General features: G+C 44.8%; 1 protein-coding gene across 3 annotated transcripts in view; it reads left to right on the forward strand.

Annotated features, from left to right (window-relative positions):
* or42a4 (odorant receptor, family 42, subfamily A, member 4) overlaps positions 1-17,086 on the forward strand; it is a 34,576-nt gene that overhangs the window by 12,894 nt on the left and 4,596 nt on the right. The window contains exons 6-7 of one of the 3 annotated variants that reach the window (XM_052529094.1): positions 13,107-13,304; positions 13,812-15,433. The exons of 1 other annotated variant lie outside the window; for it this stretch is intronic. In XM_052529094.1, coding sequence (XP_052385054.1) covers positions 13,107-13,304; positions 13,812-14,067 — 454 coding nt within the window. In that variant the 3' untranslated portion in view covers positions 14,068-15,433. Of the gene's footprint in view, positions 1-9,475; positions 9,505-13,106; positions 13,305-13,811; positions 15,434-17,086 lie in introns of those variants that run through there. One more of the 3 variants, XM_052529096.1, reaches the window with a different exon arrangement.

Consider the following 17,086-nt stretch of genomic DNA (forward strand, 5'->3'; position numbering starts at 1 on the left):
AGTAGGAGAACAGAGACCAGGAGGGGGGTTACAGTGAGATTAGTAGGAGAACAGAGACCTGGAGGGGGGTTACAGTGAGATTAGTAGGAGAACAGAGACCTGGAGGGGGGTTACAGTGAGATTAGTAGGAGAACAGAGACCTGGAGGGTGTTACAGTGAGATTAGTAGGAGAACAGAGACCTGGAGGGGGTTACAGTGAGATTAGTAGGAGAACAGAGACCTGGAGGGGTTACAGTGAGATTAGTAGGAGAACAGAGACCTGGAGGGGGTTACAGTGAGATTAGTAGGAGAACAGAGACCTGGAGGGGGTTACAGTGAGATTAGTAGGAGAACAGAGGCCTGGAGGGGGTTACAGTGAGATTAGTAGGAGAACAGAGACCAGGAGGGGGTTACAGTGAGATTAGTAGGAGAACAGAGACCTGGAGGGGGTTACAGTGAGATTAGTAGGAGAACAGAGACCTGGAGGGGGTTACAGTGAGATTAGTAGGAGAACAGAGACCAGGAGGGGGGTTACAGTGAGATTAGTAGGAGAACAGAGACCTGGAGGGGGTTACAGTGAGATTAGTAGGGGAACAGAGACCTGGAGGAGGTTACAGTGAGATTAGTAGGAGAACAGAGACCTGGAGGAGGTTACAGTGAGATTAGTAGGAGAACAGAGACCTGGAGGGGTTTACAGTGAGATTAGTAGGAGAACAGAGACCTGGAGGGGGGTTACAGTGAGATTAATAAGAGAACAGAGACCTGGAGGGGGTTACAGGGAGATTAGTAGGAGAACAGAGACCTGGAGGGGGGTTACAGTGAGATTAATAAGAGAACAGAGACCTGGAGGGGGTTACAGTGAGATTAGTAGGAGAACAGAGACCTGGAGGGGGTTACAGTGAGATTAGTAGGAGAACAGAGACCTGGAGGGGGTTACAGTCAGATTAGTAGGAGAACAGAGACCTGGAGGGGGTTACAGTGAGATTAGTAGGAGAACAGAGACCTGGAGGGGGTTACAGTGAGATTAGTAGGAGAACAGAGACCTGGAGGAGGGTTACAGTGAGATTAGTAGGAGAACAGAGACCTGGAGGGGGGTTACAGTGAGATTAGTATGAGAACAGAGACCTGGAGGGGGTTACAGTGAGATTAATAAGAGAACAGAGACCTGGAGGGGGGTTACAGTGAGATCAGTATGAGAACAGAGACCTGGAGGGGGTTACAGTGAGATGAGTAGGAGAACAGAGACCAGGAGGGGGGTTACAGTGAGATTAGTAGGAGAACAGAGACCTGGAGGGGGTTACAGGGAGATTAATAAAAGAACAGAGACCTGGAGGGGGGTTACAGTGAGATTAATAAGAGAACAGAGACCTGGAGGGGGGTTACAGTGAGATTAGTATGAGAACAGAGACCTGGAGGGGGGGTCACAGTGAGATTAATAAGAGAACAGAGACCTGGAGAGGGGTTACAGTGAGATTAGTAGGAGAACAGAGGCCTGGAGGGGGTTACAGTGAGATTAGTAGGAGAACAGAGGCCTGGAGGGGGTTACAGTGAGATTAGTAGGAGAACAGAGACCTGGAGGGGGGTTATAGTGAGATTAGTAGGAGAACAGAGACCTGGAGGGGGTTACAGTGAGATTAGTAGGAGAACAGAGGCCTGGAGGGGGTTACAGTGAGATTAGTAGGAGAACAGAGGCCTGGAGGGGGTTACAGTGAGATTAGTAGGAGAACAGAGACCTGGAGGGGGTTACAGTGAGATTAGTAGGAGAACAGAGACCTGGAGGGGGTTACAGTGAGATTAGTAGGAGAACAGAGACCTGGAGGGGGTTACAGTGAGATTAGTAGGAGAACAGAGACCAGGAGGGGGTTACAGTGAGATTAGTAGGAGAACAGAGACCTGGAGGGGGTTACAGTGAGATTAGTAGGAGAACAGAGACCTGGAGGAGGTTACAGTGAGATTAGTAGGAGAACAGAGACCTGGAGGAGGTTACAGTGAGATTAGTAGGAGAACAGAGACCTGGAGGGGGTTACAGTGAGATTAGTAGGAGAACAGAGACCTGGAGGGGGGTTACAGGGAGATTAATAAGAGAACAGAGACATGGAGGGGGGTTACAGTGAGATTAATAAGAGAACAGAGACCTGGAGGGGGGTTACAGTGAGATTAGTAGGAGAACAGAGACCTGGAGGGGGTCACAGTGAGATTAGTAGGAGAACAGAGGCCTGGAGGGGTTACAGTGAGATTAGTAGGAGAACAGAGGCCTGGAGGGGGTTACCGTGAGATTAGTAGGAGAACAGAGACCTGGAGGGGGGTTACAGTGAGATTAGTAGGAGAACAGAGACCTGTGAGATTAGTAGGAGAACAGAGACCTGGAGGGGTTACAGTGAGATTAGTAGGAGAACAGAGACCAGGAGGGGGTTACAGTGAGATTAGTAGGAGAACAGAGACCTGGAGGGGGTTACAGTGAGATTAGTAGGAGAACAGAGACCTGGAGGAGGTTACAGTGAGATTAGTAGGAGAACAGAGACCTGGAGGAGGTTAAAGTGAGATTAGTAGGAGAACAGAGACCTGGAGGGGTTTACAGTGAGATTAGTAGGAGAACAGAGACCTGGAGGGGGGTTACAGTGAGATTAGTAGGAGAACAGAGACCTGGAGGGGGTTACAGTGAGATTAGTAGGAGAACAGAGGCCTGGAGGGGGTTACAGTGAGATTAGTAGGAGAACAGAGGCCTGGAGGGGGTTACAGTGAGATTAGTAGGAGAACAGAGACCTGGAGGGGGTTACAGTGAGATTAGTAGGAGAACAGAGACCTGGAGGGGGTTGCAGTGAGATTAGTAGGAGAACAGAGACCTGGAGGGGGTTACAGTGAGATTAGTAGGAGAACAGAGACCAGGAGGGGGGTTACAGTGAGATTAGTAGGAGAACAGAGACCTGGAGGGGGGTTACAGTGAGATTAGTAGGAGAACAGAGACCTGGAGGAGGTTACAGTGAGATTAGTAGGAGAACAGAGACCTGGAGGAGGTTACAGTGAGATTAGTAGGAGAACAGAGACCTGGAGGGGTTTACAGTGAGATTAGTAGGAGAACAGAGACCTGGAGGGGGGTTACAGGGAGATTAATAAGAGAACAGAGACCTGGAGGGGGTTACAGTGAGATTAGTAGGAGAACAGAGACCTGGAGGGGGTCAGGAGAACAGAGACCTGGAGGGGGTTACAGTGAGATTAGTAGGAGAACAGAGGCCTGGAGGGGGTTACAGTGAGATTAGTAGGAGAACAGAGGCCTGGAGGGGTTACAGTGAGATTAGTAGGAGAACAGAGACCTGGAGGGGGTTACAGTGAGATTAGTAGGAGAACAGAGACCTGGAGGGTGTTACAGTGAGATTAGTAGGAGAACAGATACCTGGAGGGGGTTACAGTGAGATTAGTAGGAGAACAGAGACCTGGAGGGGGTTACAGTGAGATTAGTAGGAGAACAGAGACCTGGAGGGGTTACAGTGAGATTAGTAGGAGAACAGAGACCTGGAGGAGGTTACAGTGAGATTAGTAGGAGAACAGAGACCTGGAGGAGGGTTACAGTGAGATTAGTAGGAGAACAGAGACCTGGAGGGAGTTACAGTGAGATTAGTAGGAGAACAGAGACCTGGAGGAGGTTACAGTGAGATTAGTAGGAGAACAGAGACCTGGAGGGGGTGTTACAGTGAGATTAGTAGGAGAACAGAGACCTGGAGGGGGTTACAGTGAGATTAGTAGGAGAACAGAGACATGGAGGGGGTTACAGTGAGATTAGTAGGAGAACAGAGACCTGGAGGGGGTTACAGTGAGATTAGTAGGAGAACAGAGACCTGGAGGGGGTTACAGTGAGATTAGTAGGAGAACAGAGACCTGGAGGAGGTTACAGTGAGATTAGTAGGAGAACAGAGACCTGGAGGAGGTTACAGTGAGATTAGTAGGAGAACAGAGACCTGGAGGGGTTTACAGTGAGATTAGTAGGAGAACAGAGACCTGGAGGGGGGTTACAGGGAGATTAATAAGAGAACAGAGACCTGGAGGGGGGTTACAGTGAGATTAGTAGGAGAACAGAGACCTGGAGGGGGGTCACAGTGAGATTAATAAGAGAACAGAGACCTGGAGAGGGGTTACAGTGAGATTAGTAGGAGAACAGAGGCCTGGAGGGGGTTACAGTGAGATTAGTAGGAGAACAGAGGCCTGGAGGGGGTTACAGTGAGATTAGTAGGAGAACAGAGACCTGGAGGGAGTTACAGTGAGATTAGTAGGAGAACAGAGACCTGGAGGGTGTTACAGTGAGATTAGTAGGAGAACAGATACCTGGAGGGTTACAGTGAGATTAGTAGGAGAACAGAGACCTGGAGGGGGGTTACAGTGAGATTAGTAGGAGAACAGAGACCTGGAGGGGTTACAGTGAGATTAGTAGGAGAACAGAGACCTGGAGGAGGTTACAGTGAGATTAGTAGGAGAACAGAGACCTGGAGGAGGGTTACAGTGAGATTAGTAGGAGAACAGAGACCTGGAGGGTTACAGTGAGATTAGTAGGAGAACAGAGACCTGGAGGAGGTTACAGTGAGATTAGTAGGAGAACAGAGACCTGGAGGGGGTGTTACAGTGAGATTAGTAGGAGAACAGAGACCTGGAGGGGTTACAGTGAGATTAGTAGGAGAACAGAGACCTGGAGGGGTTACAGTGAGATTAGTAGGAGAACAGAGACCTGGAGGTGGGTTACAGTGAGATTAGTAGGAGAACAGAGACCTGGAGAGGGTTTACAGTGAGATTAGTAGGAGAACAGAGACCTGGAGGGGGTTACAGTGAGATTAGTAGGAGAACAGAGACCTGGAGGAGGGTTACAGTGAGATTAGTAGGAGAACAGAGACCTGGAGGAGGGTTACAGTGAGATTAGTAGGAGAACAGAGACCTGGAGAGGGTTTACAGTGAGATTAGTAGGAGAACAGAGACCTGGAGGGGGTTACAGTGAGATTAGTAGGAGAACAGAGACCTGGAGGGGGTTACAGTGAGATTAGTAGGAGAACAGAGGCCTGGAGGGGTTACAGTGAGATTAGTAGGAGAACAGAGGCCTGGAGGGGTTACAGTGAGATTAGTAGGAGAACAGAGACCTGGAGGGGGTTACAGTGAGATTAGTAGGAGAACAGAGACCTGGAGGGGTTGCAGTGAGATTAGTAGGAGAACAGAGACCTGGAGGGGTTACAGTGAGATTAGTAGGAGAACAGAGACCAGGAGGGGGTTACAGTGAGATTAGTAGGAGAACAGAGACCTGGAGGGGGGTTACAGTGAGATTAGTAGGAGAACAGAGACCTGGAGGAGGGTACAGGGAGATTAGTAGGAGAACAGAGACCTGGAGGAGGTTACAGTGAGATTAGTAGGAGAACAGAGACCGGGAGGGGTTTACAGTGAGATTAGTAGGAGAACAGAGACCTGGAGGGGGGTTACAGGGAGATTAATAAGAGAACAGAGACCTGGAGGGGGGTTACAGTGAGATTAGTAGGAGAACAGAGACCTGGAGGGGGGTCACAGTGAGATTAATAAGAGAACAGAGACCTGGAGAGGGGTTACAGTGAGATTAGTAGGAGAACAGAGGCCTGGAGGGGTTACAGTGAGATTAGTAGGAGAACAGAGGCCTGGAGGGGGTTACAGTGAGATTAGTAGGAGAACAGAGACCTGGAGGGGAGTTACAGTGAGATTAGTAGGAGAACAGAGACCTGGAGGGGTTACAGTGAGATTAGTAGGAGAACAGATACCTGGAGGGGGTTACAGTGAGATTAGTAGGAGAACAGAGACCTGGAGGGGTTACAGTGAGATTAGTAGGAGAACAGAGACCTGGAGAGGGTTTACAGTGAGATTAGTAGGAGAACAGAGACCTGGAGGGGGTTACAGTGAGATTAGTAGGAGAACAGAGACCTGGAGGAGGGTTACAGTGAGATTAGTAGGAGAACAGAGACCTGGAGGAGGGTTACAGTGAGATTAGTAGGAGAACAGAGACCTGGAGGAGGTTACAGTGAGATTAGTAGGAGAACAGAGACCTGGAGGGGGTTTACAGTGAGATTAGTAGGAGAACAGAGACCTGGAGAGGGTTTACAGTGAGATTAGTAGGAGAACAGAGACCTGGAGGGGGTTACAGTGAGATTAGTAGGAGAACAGAGACCTGGAGGAGGGTTACAGTGAGATTAGTAGGAGAACAGAGACCTGGAGGGGTTACAGTGAGATTAGTAGGAGAACAGAGACCTGGGGGAGTTACAGTGAGATTAGTAGGAGAACAGAGACCTGGAGGGGTTACAGTGAGATTAGTAGGAGAACAGAGACCTGGAGGGGTTACAGTGAGATTAGTAGGAGAACAGAGACCTGGAGGGGTTACAGTGAGATTAGTAGGAGAACAGAGACCTGGAGGGAGTTACAGTGAGATTAGTAGGAGAACAGAGACCTGGAGGGGTTACAGTGAGATTAGTAGGAGAACAGAGACCTGGAGGGGGGTTACAGTGAGATTAGTAGGAGAACAGAGACCTGGAGGGGTTACAGTGAGATTAGTAGGAGAACAGAGACCTGGAGGGGTTACAGTGAGATTAGTAGGAGAACAGAGACCTGGAGGGGTTACAGTGAGATTAGTAGGAGAACAGAGACCTGGAGGTTACAGTGAGATTAGTAGGAGAACAGAGACCTGGAGGGGGTTACAGTGAGATTAGTAGGAGAACAGAGACCTGGAGGGGTTACAGTGAGATTAGTAGGAGAACAGAGACCTGGAGGGGGTTACAGTGAGATTAGTAGGAGAACAGAGACCTGGAGGGGTTACAGTGAGATTAGTAGGAGAACAGAGACCTGGAGGGGGTTACAGTGAGATTAGTAGGAGAACAGAGACCTGGAGGGGGGGTTACAGTGAGATTAGTAGGAGAACAGAGACCTGGAGGGGGTTACAGTGAGATTAGTAGGAGAACAGAGACCTGGAGGGAGTTACAGTGAGATTAGTAGGAGAACAGAGACCTGGAGGGGGTTACAGTGAGATTAGTAGGAGAACAGAGACCTGGAGGGGGTTACAGTGAGATTAGTAGGAGAACAGAGACCTGGAGGGGGTTACAGTGAGATTAGTAGGAGAACAGAGACCTGGAGGGGGTTACAGTGAGATTAGTAGGAGAACAGAGACCTGGAGGGAGTCCACTGGGTTGAGAAATTAGGAAATTAGTTTATTAAGGTGTCAAGGTGTCAGGAAATTAGTTTATTAAGGTGTCAAGCTCATTGGGGAACTATGTAAGGTGACCTGGTTGGCAACAGATGACGATAATGTGAAGCTTGAGTGGACAAGTGACAGTGACAGCTGTCGTCAGATGAAGAGAGAGCAGCTGGAGTTGTAATGTTCTCTGGAGTAGAGAACAGAAAAACAGTGGCTTTCAAACTAGGGATTTCTTGTCTAATTAAAGTTAAACAGTATTTCTGCTCATACAGTAGATTAGCATTAATCAACTACACATTGACATATCCATCTCAAAGTGGGAGGTGTAAATACTTGTTGCCAAAGAGAATGTCTATAAGGCCCGGCTCAAGACTGTACGGTTCAGAAAAGGACCTTTTTTTAAAATCAGCACTCAAGTCCTCCTGATCTGACGACGCCTTTATATAGCTTTGTTTGTTCTCTGTGTCCTATGTTCTCTTTGTTCTATATTATCTCTGTCCTATATCATCTGTGTTCTATATTATCTGTGTACTATATTAACTGTGTCCTATGTTATCTTTGTCCTATGTTATCTGTGTCCTATATTATATCTGTCCAATATTAACTGTGTCCTATGTTCTCTGTGTCCTATGTTCTCTGTGTCCTATGTTATATGTGTCCTATGTTATCTGTGTCCTATGTTATCTCTGTCCTATATTATATATGTCCTATATTATATGTGTCCTATGTTATCTCTGTCCTATATTATATCTGTCCAATATTAACTGTGTCCTATGTTATCTCTGTCCTATATTATCTCTGTCCTATATTATCTGTGTCCAATATTAACTGTGTCCTATGTTATCTCTGTCCTATGTTATCTCTGTCCTATATTAACTGTGTCCTATATTATCTGTGTCCTATGTTATCTGTGGCCTATATTATCTGTGTCCTATGTTATCTCTGTCCTATATTATCTGTGTCCTATATTATTTGTGTCCAATATTATCTGTGTCCTATATTATATCTGTCCTATATTATCTGTGTCCTATATTATCTCTGTCCTATATTATCTGTGTCCTATATTATATGTGTCCAATATTAACTGTGTCCTATGTTATCTCTGTCCTATATTATCTGTGTCCTATATTATATGTGTCCAATATTAACTGTGTCCTATGTTCTCTGTGTCCTATGTTATCTCTGTCCTATATTATATCTGTCCTATATTATATGTGTCCTATGTTATCTCTGTCCTATATTATATCTGTCCAATATTAACTGTGTCCTATGTTATCTCTGTCCTATATTATTTGTGTCCAATATTAACTGTGTCCTATGTTATCTCTGTCCTATATTATCTGTGTCCTATATTATATGTGTCCGATATTATCTGTGTCCTATATTATCTGTGTCCTATATTATATGTGTCCAATATTAACTGTGTCCTATGTTATCTCTGTTCTATATTATCTGTGTCCTATATTATATGTGTCCAATATTAACTGTGTCCTATGTTCTCTGTGTCCTATGTTATCTCTGTCCTATATTATATCTGTCCTATATTATATGTGTCCTATGTTATCTCTGTCCTATATTATATCTGTCCAATATTAACTGTGTCCTATGTTATCTCTGTCCTATATTATCTCTGTCCTATATTATATGTGTCCAATATTAACTGTGTCCTATGTTATCTCTGTCCTATATTATATCTGTCCTATATTATATGTGTCCTATATTATCTGTGTCCTATATTATATGTGTCCTATATTATCTATGTCCTATGTTATCCTGATTCATCTTATCAAAGGCTTGATGATGAGTTGATTAGCTGAATCAGGTGTGTTGGTATTTTACTCTATATTATCTGTGTCCTATATTATATGTGTCCGATATTAACTGTGTCCTACATTATCTCTGTCCTATATTATATGTGTCCAATATTAACTGTGTCCTATGTTATCTCTGTCCTATATTATCTGTGTCCTATATTATATGTGTCCGATATTAACTGTGTCCTACATTATCTCTGTCCTATATTATATCTGTCCTATATTATATGTGTCCTACATTATCTGTGTCCTATATTATATGTGTCCTATATTATCTATGTCCTATGTTATCCTGATTCATCTTATCAAAGGCTTGATGATGAGTTGATTAGCTGAATCAGGTGTGTTGGTTTTATTAATTTAATTATAAATCCCTTTGGGATCCCAGGACCAATTGGGAACCAGTGATGTAACTCTATGTGTTGTACTAATGACCAACAGGTAAAGGTGATACAGTATATAAGCCTGTTGTCTCTGCCCAGGTCCTCACACTAGACCTGGACTGTCAGGTCCACCTTATCACCTGAGGAGGTGGGTTCAACTTTACATTTACATGATAAACAGTGGCTTTAGTAGTCATCCGACCCCCTTATGGAGATCCCCACATGAAATACTACTACATCTTCCTCTGTTTTGACTTTCTGGTATTTAGTTTGATGTCTGAAGTGAGTGGTTTAATTAGCTATTTTTTATCAACTGGTATCAAATGCAGTAACATGGAATACATAAATAAATACAATTTAAATATAATATTTATTTATTTATTATTATAAATTATTTGCAATTTACAATTTTGATGAACTTGGATAATTTCCTTTCCACTAACGATGCTTCAATTATGTTTTTGTCAACAGGTGAATTAATGTACAGTTTTGAATATATCTTTATTTGTAATAATGTACCATGGATAATGTATTTCCACAGATTATCACCAGCCAGAGGGGTGTTACGTTAACACCTCCAGTCAGGTGTTCCCTGACCTCTGACCCTAACCAGACAGACTGGTCAACACCATCATGGTGTTACCCCCTTACTTCTTCATCAGTGGTTTCAGAGCCATCCCCCACATGAAATACTACTACATCTTCCTCTGTTTTGTTTACATCATCTCTCTGGTAAGGCTGTAGCTCTGGTCCAGGGTGTTACTAACTAGCTCTGGTCCATGGTGTTACTAACTAGCTCTGGTCCACGGTGTTACTAACTAGCTCTGGTCCATGGTGTTACTAACTAGCTCTGGTCCATGGTGTTACTAACTAGCTCTGGTCCAGGGTGTTACTAACTAGCTCTGGTCCATGGTGTTACTAACTAGCTCTGGTCCATGGTGTTACTAACTAGCTCTGGTCCATGGTGTTACTAACTAGCTCTGGTCCATGGTGTTACTAACTAGCTCTGGTCCAGGGTGTTACTAACTAGCTCTGGTCCATGGTGTTACTTACTAGCTCTGGTCCACGGTGTTACTAACTAGCTCTGGTCCATGGTGTTACTAACTAGCTCTGGTCCATGGTGTTACTAACTAGCTCTGGTCCAGGGTGTTACTAACTAGCTCTGGTCCATGGTGTTACTAACTAGCTCTGGTCCACGGTGTTACTAACTAGCTCTGGTCCAGGGTATTACTAATCAGCTCTGGTCCAGGGTGTTACTAACCAGCTCTGGTCCAGGGTGTTACTAACTAGCTCTGGTCCAGGGTGTTACTACCTAGCTCTGGTCCAGGGTGTTACTAACTAGCTCTGGTCCAGGGTATTACTAATCAGCTCTGGTCCAGGGTGTTACTAACCAGCTCTGGTCCAGGGTGTTACTAACTAGCTCTGGTCCAGGGTGTTACTACCTAGCTCTGGTCCAGGGTGTTACTAACTAGCTAGTTGTTCACTTTCCTCAGGAAAGCAAACTTAAGGAAATGTAATATAATATACATTTCCATTTTGGGTCATTTCCGCTGTGTGTGTGTCTGTGTGTGTGTGTGTCTGTGTCTGTGTCTGTGTGTGTGTGTGTGTCTGTGTGTGTGTGTGTGTGTGTGTGTGTGTGTGTGTGTGTGTGTGTGTGTGTGTGTGTGTGTGTGTGTGTGTGTGTGTGTGTGTGTGTGTGTGTGTGTGTGTGTGTGTGTGTGTGTGTGTGTGTGTGTTGGGTCTAGGTGGGCAATACCTTCGTCATGACTGGCATCTACGTGGACCGCAGTCTCCACAGGTAATCAGACCTCTTTAATCTCATTAACACAATACAGTGTATAACAAACAGCCTTTATTGGACAGTCTATCTTATTGAAGTCCCAGTTCCCCTGGACCTCACAGACATGTGTGTGGGAGCCTGCCCTGCTCCCCGTTCCCCTGGACCTCACAGACATGTGTGTGGGAGCCTGCCCTGCTCCCCGTTCCCCTGGACCTCACAGACATGTGTGTGGGAGCCTGCCCTGCTCCCCGTTCCCCTGGACCTCACAGACATGTGTGTGGGAGCCTGCCCTGCTCCCCGTTCCCCTGGACCTCACAGACATGTGTGTGGGAGCCTGCCCTGCTCCCCGTTCCCCTGGACCTCACAGACATGTGTGTGGGAGCCTGCCCTGCTCCCCGTTCCCCTGGACCTCACAGACATGTGTGTGGAGCCTGCCCTGCTCCCCGTTCCCCTGGACCTCACAGACATGTGTGTGGCCTGCCCTGCCCCCGTTCCCCTGGACCTCCAGACATGTGTGTGGGAGCCTCCCTGCCCGTTCCCCTGGACCTCACAGACGTTCCCCTGGACCTCACAGATATGTGTGTGGGAGCCTGCCCTGCTCCCGTTCCCTGGACCTCACAGACATGTGTGTGGAGCCTGCCTTGCTCCCCGTTCCCCTGGACCTCACAGACATGTGCCTGGGAGCCTGCCCTGCTCCCCGTTCCCCTGGACCTCACAGACATGTGTCTGGGAGCCTGCCCTGCTCCCCGTTCCCCTGGACCTCACAGACATGTGCCTGGGAGCCTGCCCTGCTCCCCGTTCCCCTGGACCTCACAGACATGTGTCTGAGAGCCTGCCCTGCTCCCCGATCTCTGTTACGTGATATTTACATTAATATTAAAAGATATCTATGTTCTGACCTTGCAGCCCCAAGTACATCGCTGTGTTCAACCTGGCCTTCACAGACGTGTGTGAAAGCACGGCCCTGGTTCCCAAGCTGTTGGACATGTTTCTGTTCAGCAGACAGCTCATCTCCTACGACCAGTGTCTCACGAGCCTCTTCTTCGTCTTCATCTTCATCACCATGCAGTCCTTCAACCTCACCATCCTCTCCTATGACAGACTGGTGGCCATCTGCTACCCGCTCAGGTCTCAGATAATATATCATATTATTAACTCAATTAAAATAACATTCAGAAACACTATTTCATTTGACCCTTCTGGGATAATTTTTTTTTTTTTTAGAATTGAATAATTTGATTTGACAATTTATTCAAATGTATTTATTAAATGTATTACATATAAAAAATATTCACTGCTTTAAAAATCATGTAGAAGGATATCATCTTTTCCCCTACAGAGATGCTATTAAATGACCAGAGGTGCTGTGTCATCAACTCTCAAAGTTCCATTGTAATGTTCTTTCCAGGTACCACATGATGATCACTCACAGGTCCATGCTCCAGCTGACGGGGGCCGCCTGGGCGCTTGCTGTGTTGATGGTGTTGATCTCTGTGTGTCTCATCACCCGGCTCTCTTTCTGTAGGTTAGTATGTATCGTGTTGTAGTGCACCGACTCCACCGCAAAAGCATAGCTTCTGTGAAGTATAGATTTATCTGTTAATTAAATCACGTCAAACTATTGGTTTAATTCATTCATTGAGGGCATTTCAAATTTTACTTTACAGTAAACCAATAACACAAAGGAGATAAACAAACAGAATGTTACGTTGTCGTTGTCACCTGTCAGGTTCTTGTATAAGTTGACGGCTCAATGTTGTCATGAACTCAGTTCCTCTTGAATGCTAATTCAACAATAACTAATTCTAACTTACTGACTAACTAACTAACTAACTAACTAACTAACTAACTAACTAACTCCAACAGATAAGGAGGTATAGCGTCACTCTTAAAAGGTTTCTAAAAACCCTGGATTAGCAGAAGAAATCTGGGTAATAACATGGTATATAATGTATTGTATTGTATTGTAGGTCTCTGGTGATCAACAGCTACTTCTGTGACCACGGTCCTCTGTTCCGTCTGGCGGTCCCCTGTTCTAATGTGGTCCCCAATCAGATGATGGCGTATCTCAACCCCTGTATAGTTCTCTATCTCCCCATGGTCTTCATCATATCATCATACATCTGTATAACGCACGCCCTGTTCACCATCACACTGCCCCAGGACAGGTGAGAAGTAATACTGATTGGAATAAGTAAGTCAAGTCAGTAAGTAGACTTGTCCGAGCCAGAACGGCCCATATGCTGATTGGTGTGAGGCCTCAGAAATATGTTTTTAGTTATGGACTTGTTACAGGAATGATAAATGCTGGGAAATATTGAGAATGCAATTCAACTGGATAAATTCTAAATTCTAAATTCTCTCTCCCTCTCTCTCTCTCTCTCTCTCTCTCTCTCTCTCTCTCTCTCTCTCTTTCTCTCTGCCCCAGGACAGGTCTCTCTCTCTGTCTCTATGTCTCTGATCTCTCTCTGTCTCTCTCTCTCTGTCTGTCTGTCTGTCTCTCTCTCTCTCTGTCTCTGTCTCTCTCTCTCTCTCTCTCTCTCTCTCTCTCTCTCTCTCTCTCTCTCTCTCTCTCTCTCTCTCTCTCTCTCTCTCTCTCTCTCTCTCTCTCTCTCTCTCTCTCTCTCTCTCTCTCTCTCTCTCTCTCTCTCTCTCTCTCTCTCTCTCTCTCTCAGACTCAGAGCCATTAAGACATGTACCTCACACCTAATACTGGTGGCCATATTCTACCTGCCTGTTATTTTAACATACCTCCTCCAATCCCTCATACCAACCAACGCCCGGATCATCAACCTCTCCCTGACCTCCATACTGCCACCAATGCTCAATCCCATCGTATACGTTCTGAAGACGGAGGAGTTTAAGGTATCAGCCAAGAAGATGCTCAGAAGAGGGGCCCAAAGAGCTGTGACGCAGGTCAAACCAACGTGAAGTTCTTGAATTTTTTCTCTTAAAAATAATATATTTACAGTGCGTTCTGAAAGTATTCACACCTAACAGCCATTTTCAAGTCTTGGCATAGATTTTCAAGCCAATTTAAGTTTAAACTGTAACTAAGCCACTCAGGAACATTCAATGTCATCTTGATAAGCAACACCAGTGTATATTTGATATTGTGTTTTATGGATATTGTCCAGCTGAAAGGTGAATTTGTCTCCCAGTGTCTGTTGGAAGTCAGACTGAAGCAGGATTCCCTCTAGTATTTTGCTTGTGCTTAGTTCTATTCCGTTTCTTCTTTATCCTAAAAACTCTCTAGTCCTTGGCGATGACAAGCATACCCATAACATGTTGCAGCCACCACCATGTTGGAAATAGGAAGAGTGGTGTGTTGGATTTGCCTCAACCATAATGCTTTGTATTCAGGACATAAAGGACATAAAGTTAATTTCTTTGCCACTTTTTTAGCAGTTTTACTTTAGTGCCTTATTGAAAACAGGATGCATGTTTGGGTATATTTGAATTCTGTACTTCCTTCTTTTCTCTCTGTCATTTAGGTTGTATTGTGGTGTAACTACACAGGTTTTTATCCATCCTCAGTTGTCTCCTATCACAGCTATTAAACTCTTAACTGTTTTAAAGTCACCGTTGGCCTCATGGTGAAATCCCTGAGCAGTTTCCTTCCTCCCCGACAACTGAGTTAGGAAGAACAGCTGTATCTTTGAAAACCTCCCTGGTCTTAGTGGTTAAATCTGTGTTTGAAATGCACTGCTCGACTGACGAACCTTACCGTGTCGGTAGAGAGATTTGGTATTACTGTATCTCCACGTTGAAAGTTCAAATTGGGCACGCTATTTATCCAAAAGTGAAAATGCTGTACCCTGTACCTTAAGATTTAACATTTTCCCTACCGATCAACAAATAGGTGGTCTTCTTTGCGAGGCATTGGAAGACCTCCGTGGTCTTCGTGATTGAATCTGTGATTGAAAATCACTGCTCAACTGAGGAACCTTTCAGATAATTGTATGTGTAAGATACAAAGGTTAAGTAGGCATTCAAAAATAATTTTAAACATTATTATTTGGACTTGCCATTATAAAGGAGTTGAATACTTATTTAACTCAAGACATTTCAGCTTTTGATTTTGAATTCATTTGCAAACATTTCTAGAAACATTGACATTATGGGGTATTGTGCGGAGGCCAGTGACCCAAACCTCTGAATGGAATCCATTTTAAATTCAGGCTGTAACACAACAACATGTGTGGTAATTCAAGAGGTGTGAATACATTCTGAAGGCTCAGTATATTATGTCTATAAGCCTTTATAGCCATTCAATAAATAACATATATCAGTGTGATATCACAGTTTAATGTATTTAATGTATATGTCTGTCTGTCTGAGGGTTCCCTGCTATGATTGGATAGAGCTCAATCAGCGCAGCTGTTTCTCCGAGCATGACAATTCTCCCGAGGCATTATAATCCCGTGGGCATGATTGTAATCTAAACCCAACCGTCATGTAAATCACCACAACCTCAGTTAAACAAATCTTTAAAATCTCTGTTTTGGAATATACTGGCAATTTCAATAAAAAATTATCCTACTTAAAAGTGTTTTTAGTCAATTTTGGCACTGGAATTATATATATTTTTTTGGGGGGGGGGGGTGGGTCACTTTCCCTTTTTAAGCTTTTAAATGTCATAGTTAAAAAGCCTTCATAAAACCCTGATAGATTTATTTATAATCAGCATTTGTCAAAAAAACGACTTTTCCAGCAACCCCAAAGAGCAGAAACATGAACACTGTAACAACTCCCTATAGAGATACCAGGCTCAGCATGGAGGCCCAGGGTTGTTGTTTGGGTGTTTATCATACTACAATAACATTAAACATATTCTGTACAGCCATATGCTACTAATAAACGACTCTATTAGCAATTGGGGTTGGCAGGTAGCCTAGTGGTTAGAGCATTGGGCCAGTATCTGAAAGGTTGCCGGATCAAATCCCTGAGCTGACAAGGTAAACATCTGTCGTTCTGCCTCTAAACAAGGTGGTTTAACCCACTGTTCCCCGGTAGGCCGTCATTGTAAATAAGAATTTGTTCTTAACTGACTTGCCTAGTTAAATAAAATACAATGAGGAGAACATGTATTTGATACATTGCTGATTTTTCAGGTTTTCCTACTTACAATGCATGTGGAGGTCTGTCATTTTATCATAGGTACACTTCAACTGTGAGAGACAGAATCTAAAACTAAAATCCAGAAAATCACATTGTATGATTTTTGAGTAATTAATTTGCATTTTATTGCATGACATAAGTATTTGATCACCTACCAACCAGTAAGAATTCTGGCTCTCACAGACCTGTTAGTTTTTCTTTAAGAAGCCCTCCTGTTCTCCACTCATTACCTGTAGAGTGTTGGAGGCTATTTTGTAAATGACATCGCCGAAGTCGAGGATTGGTGGGATGGTCAGTTTTACAAGGGAATGTTTGGCAGCATGAGTGAAGGATGCTTTGTTGCGAAATAGGAAGCCAATTCTAGATTTAACTTTGGATTGGAGATGTTTGATGTGGGTCTGGAAGGAGAGTTTACAGTCTAACCAGACACCTAGGTATTTGTAGTTGTCCACGTATTCAGAGCCGTCCAGAGTAGTGATGTTGGACAGGTGGGCAGGCGCAGGCAGCGATCGGTTGAAGAGCATGCATTTAGTTTTACTTGTATTTAAGAGCAATTGGAGGCCACGGAAGGAGAGTTGTATGGCATTGAAGCTCGTCTGGAGGGTTGTTAACACAGTGTCCAAAGAAGGGCCGGAAGTATACAGAATGGTGTCGTCTGCGTAGAGGTGGATCAGAGACTCACCAGCAGCAAGAGTGACATCATTGATGTAAACAGAGAAGAGAGTCGGTCCAAGAATTGAACCCTGTGGCGCCCCCATAGAGACTGCCAGAGGTCCGGACAGCAGACCCTCGGTCCAAGAACTGAACCCTGTGATAGGTTGTCGATTCT

Source organism: Oncorhynchus keta, chromosome 11 (assembly GCF_023373465.1).
Source record: "Oncorhynchus keta strain PuntledgeMale-10-30-2019 chromosome 11, Oket_V2, whole genome shotgun sequence".
NCBI lineage: Eukaryota > Metazoa > Chordata > Actinopteri > Salmoniformes > Salmonidae > Oncorhynchus > Oncorhynchus keta.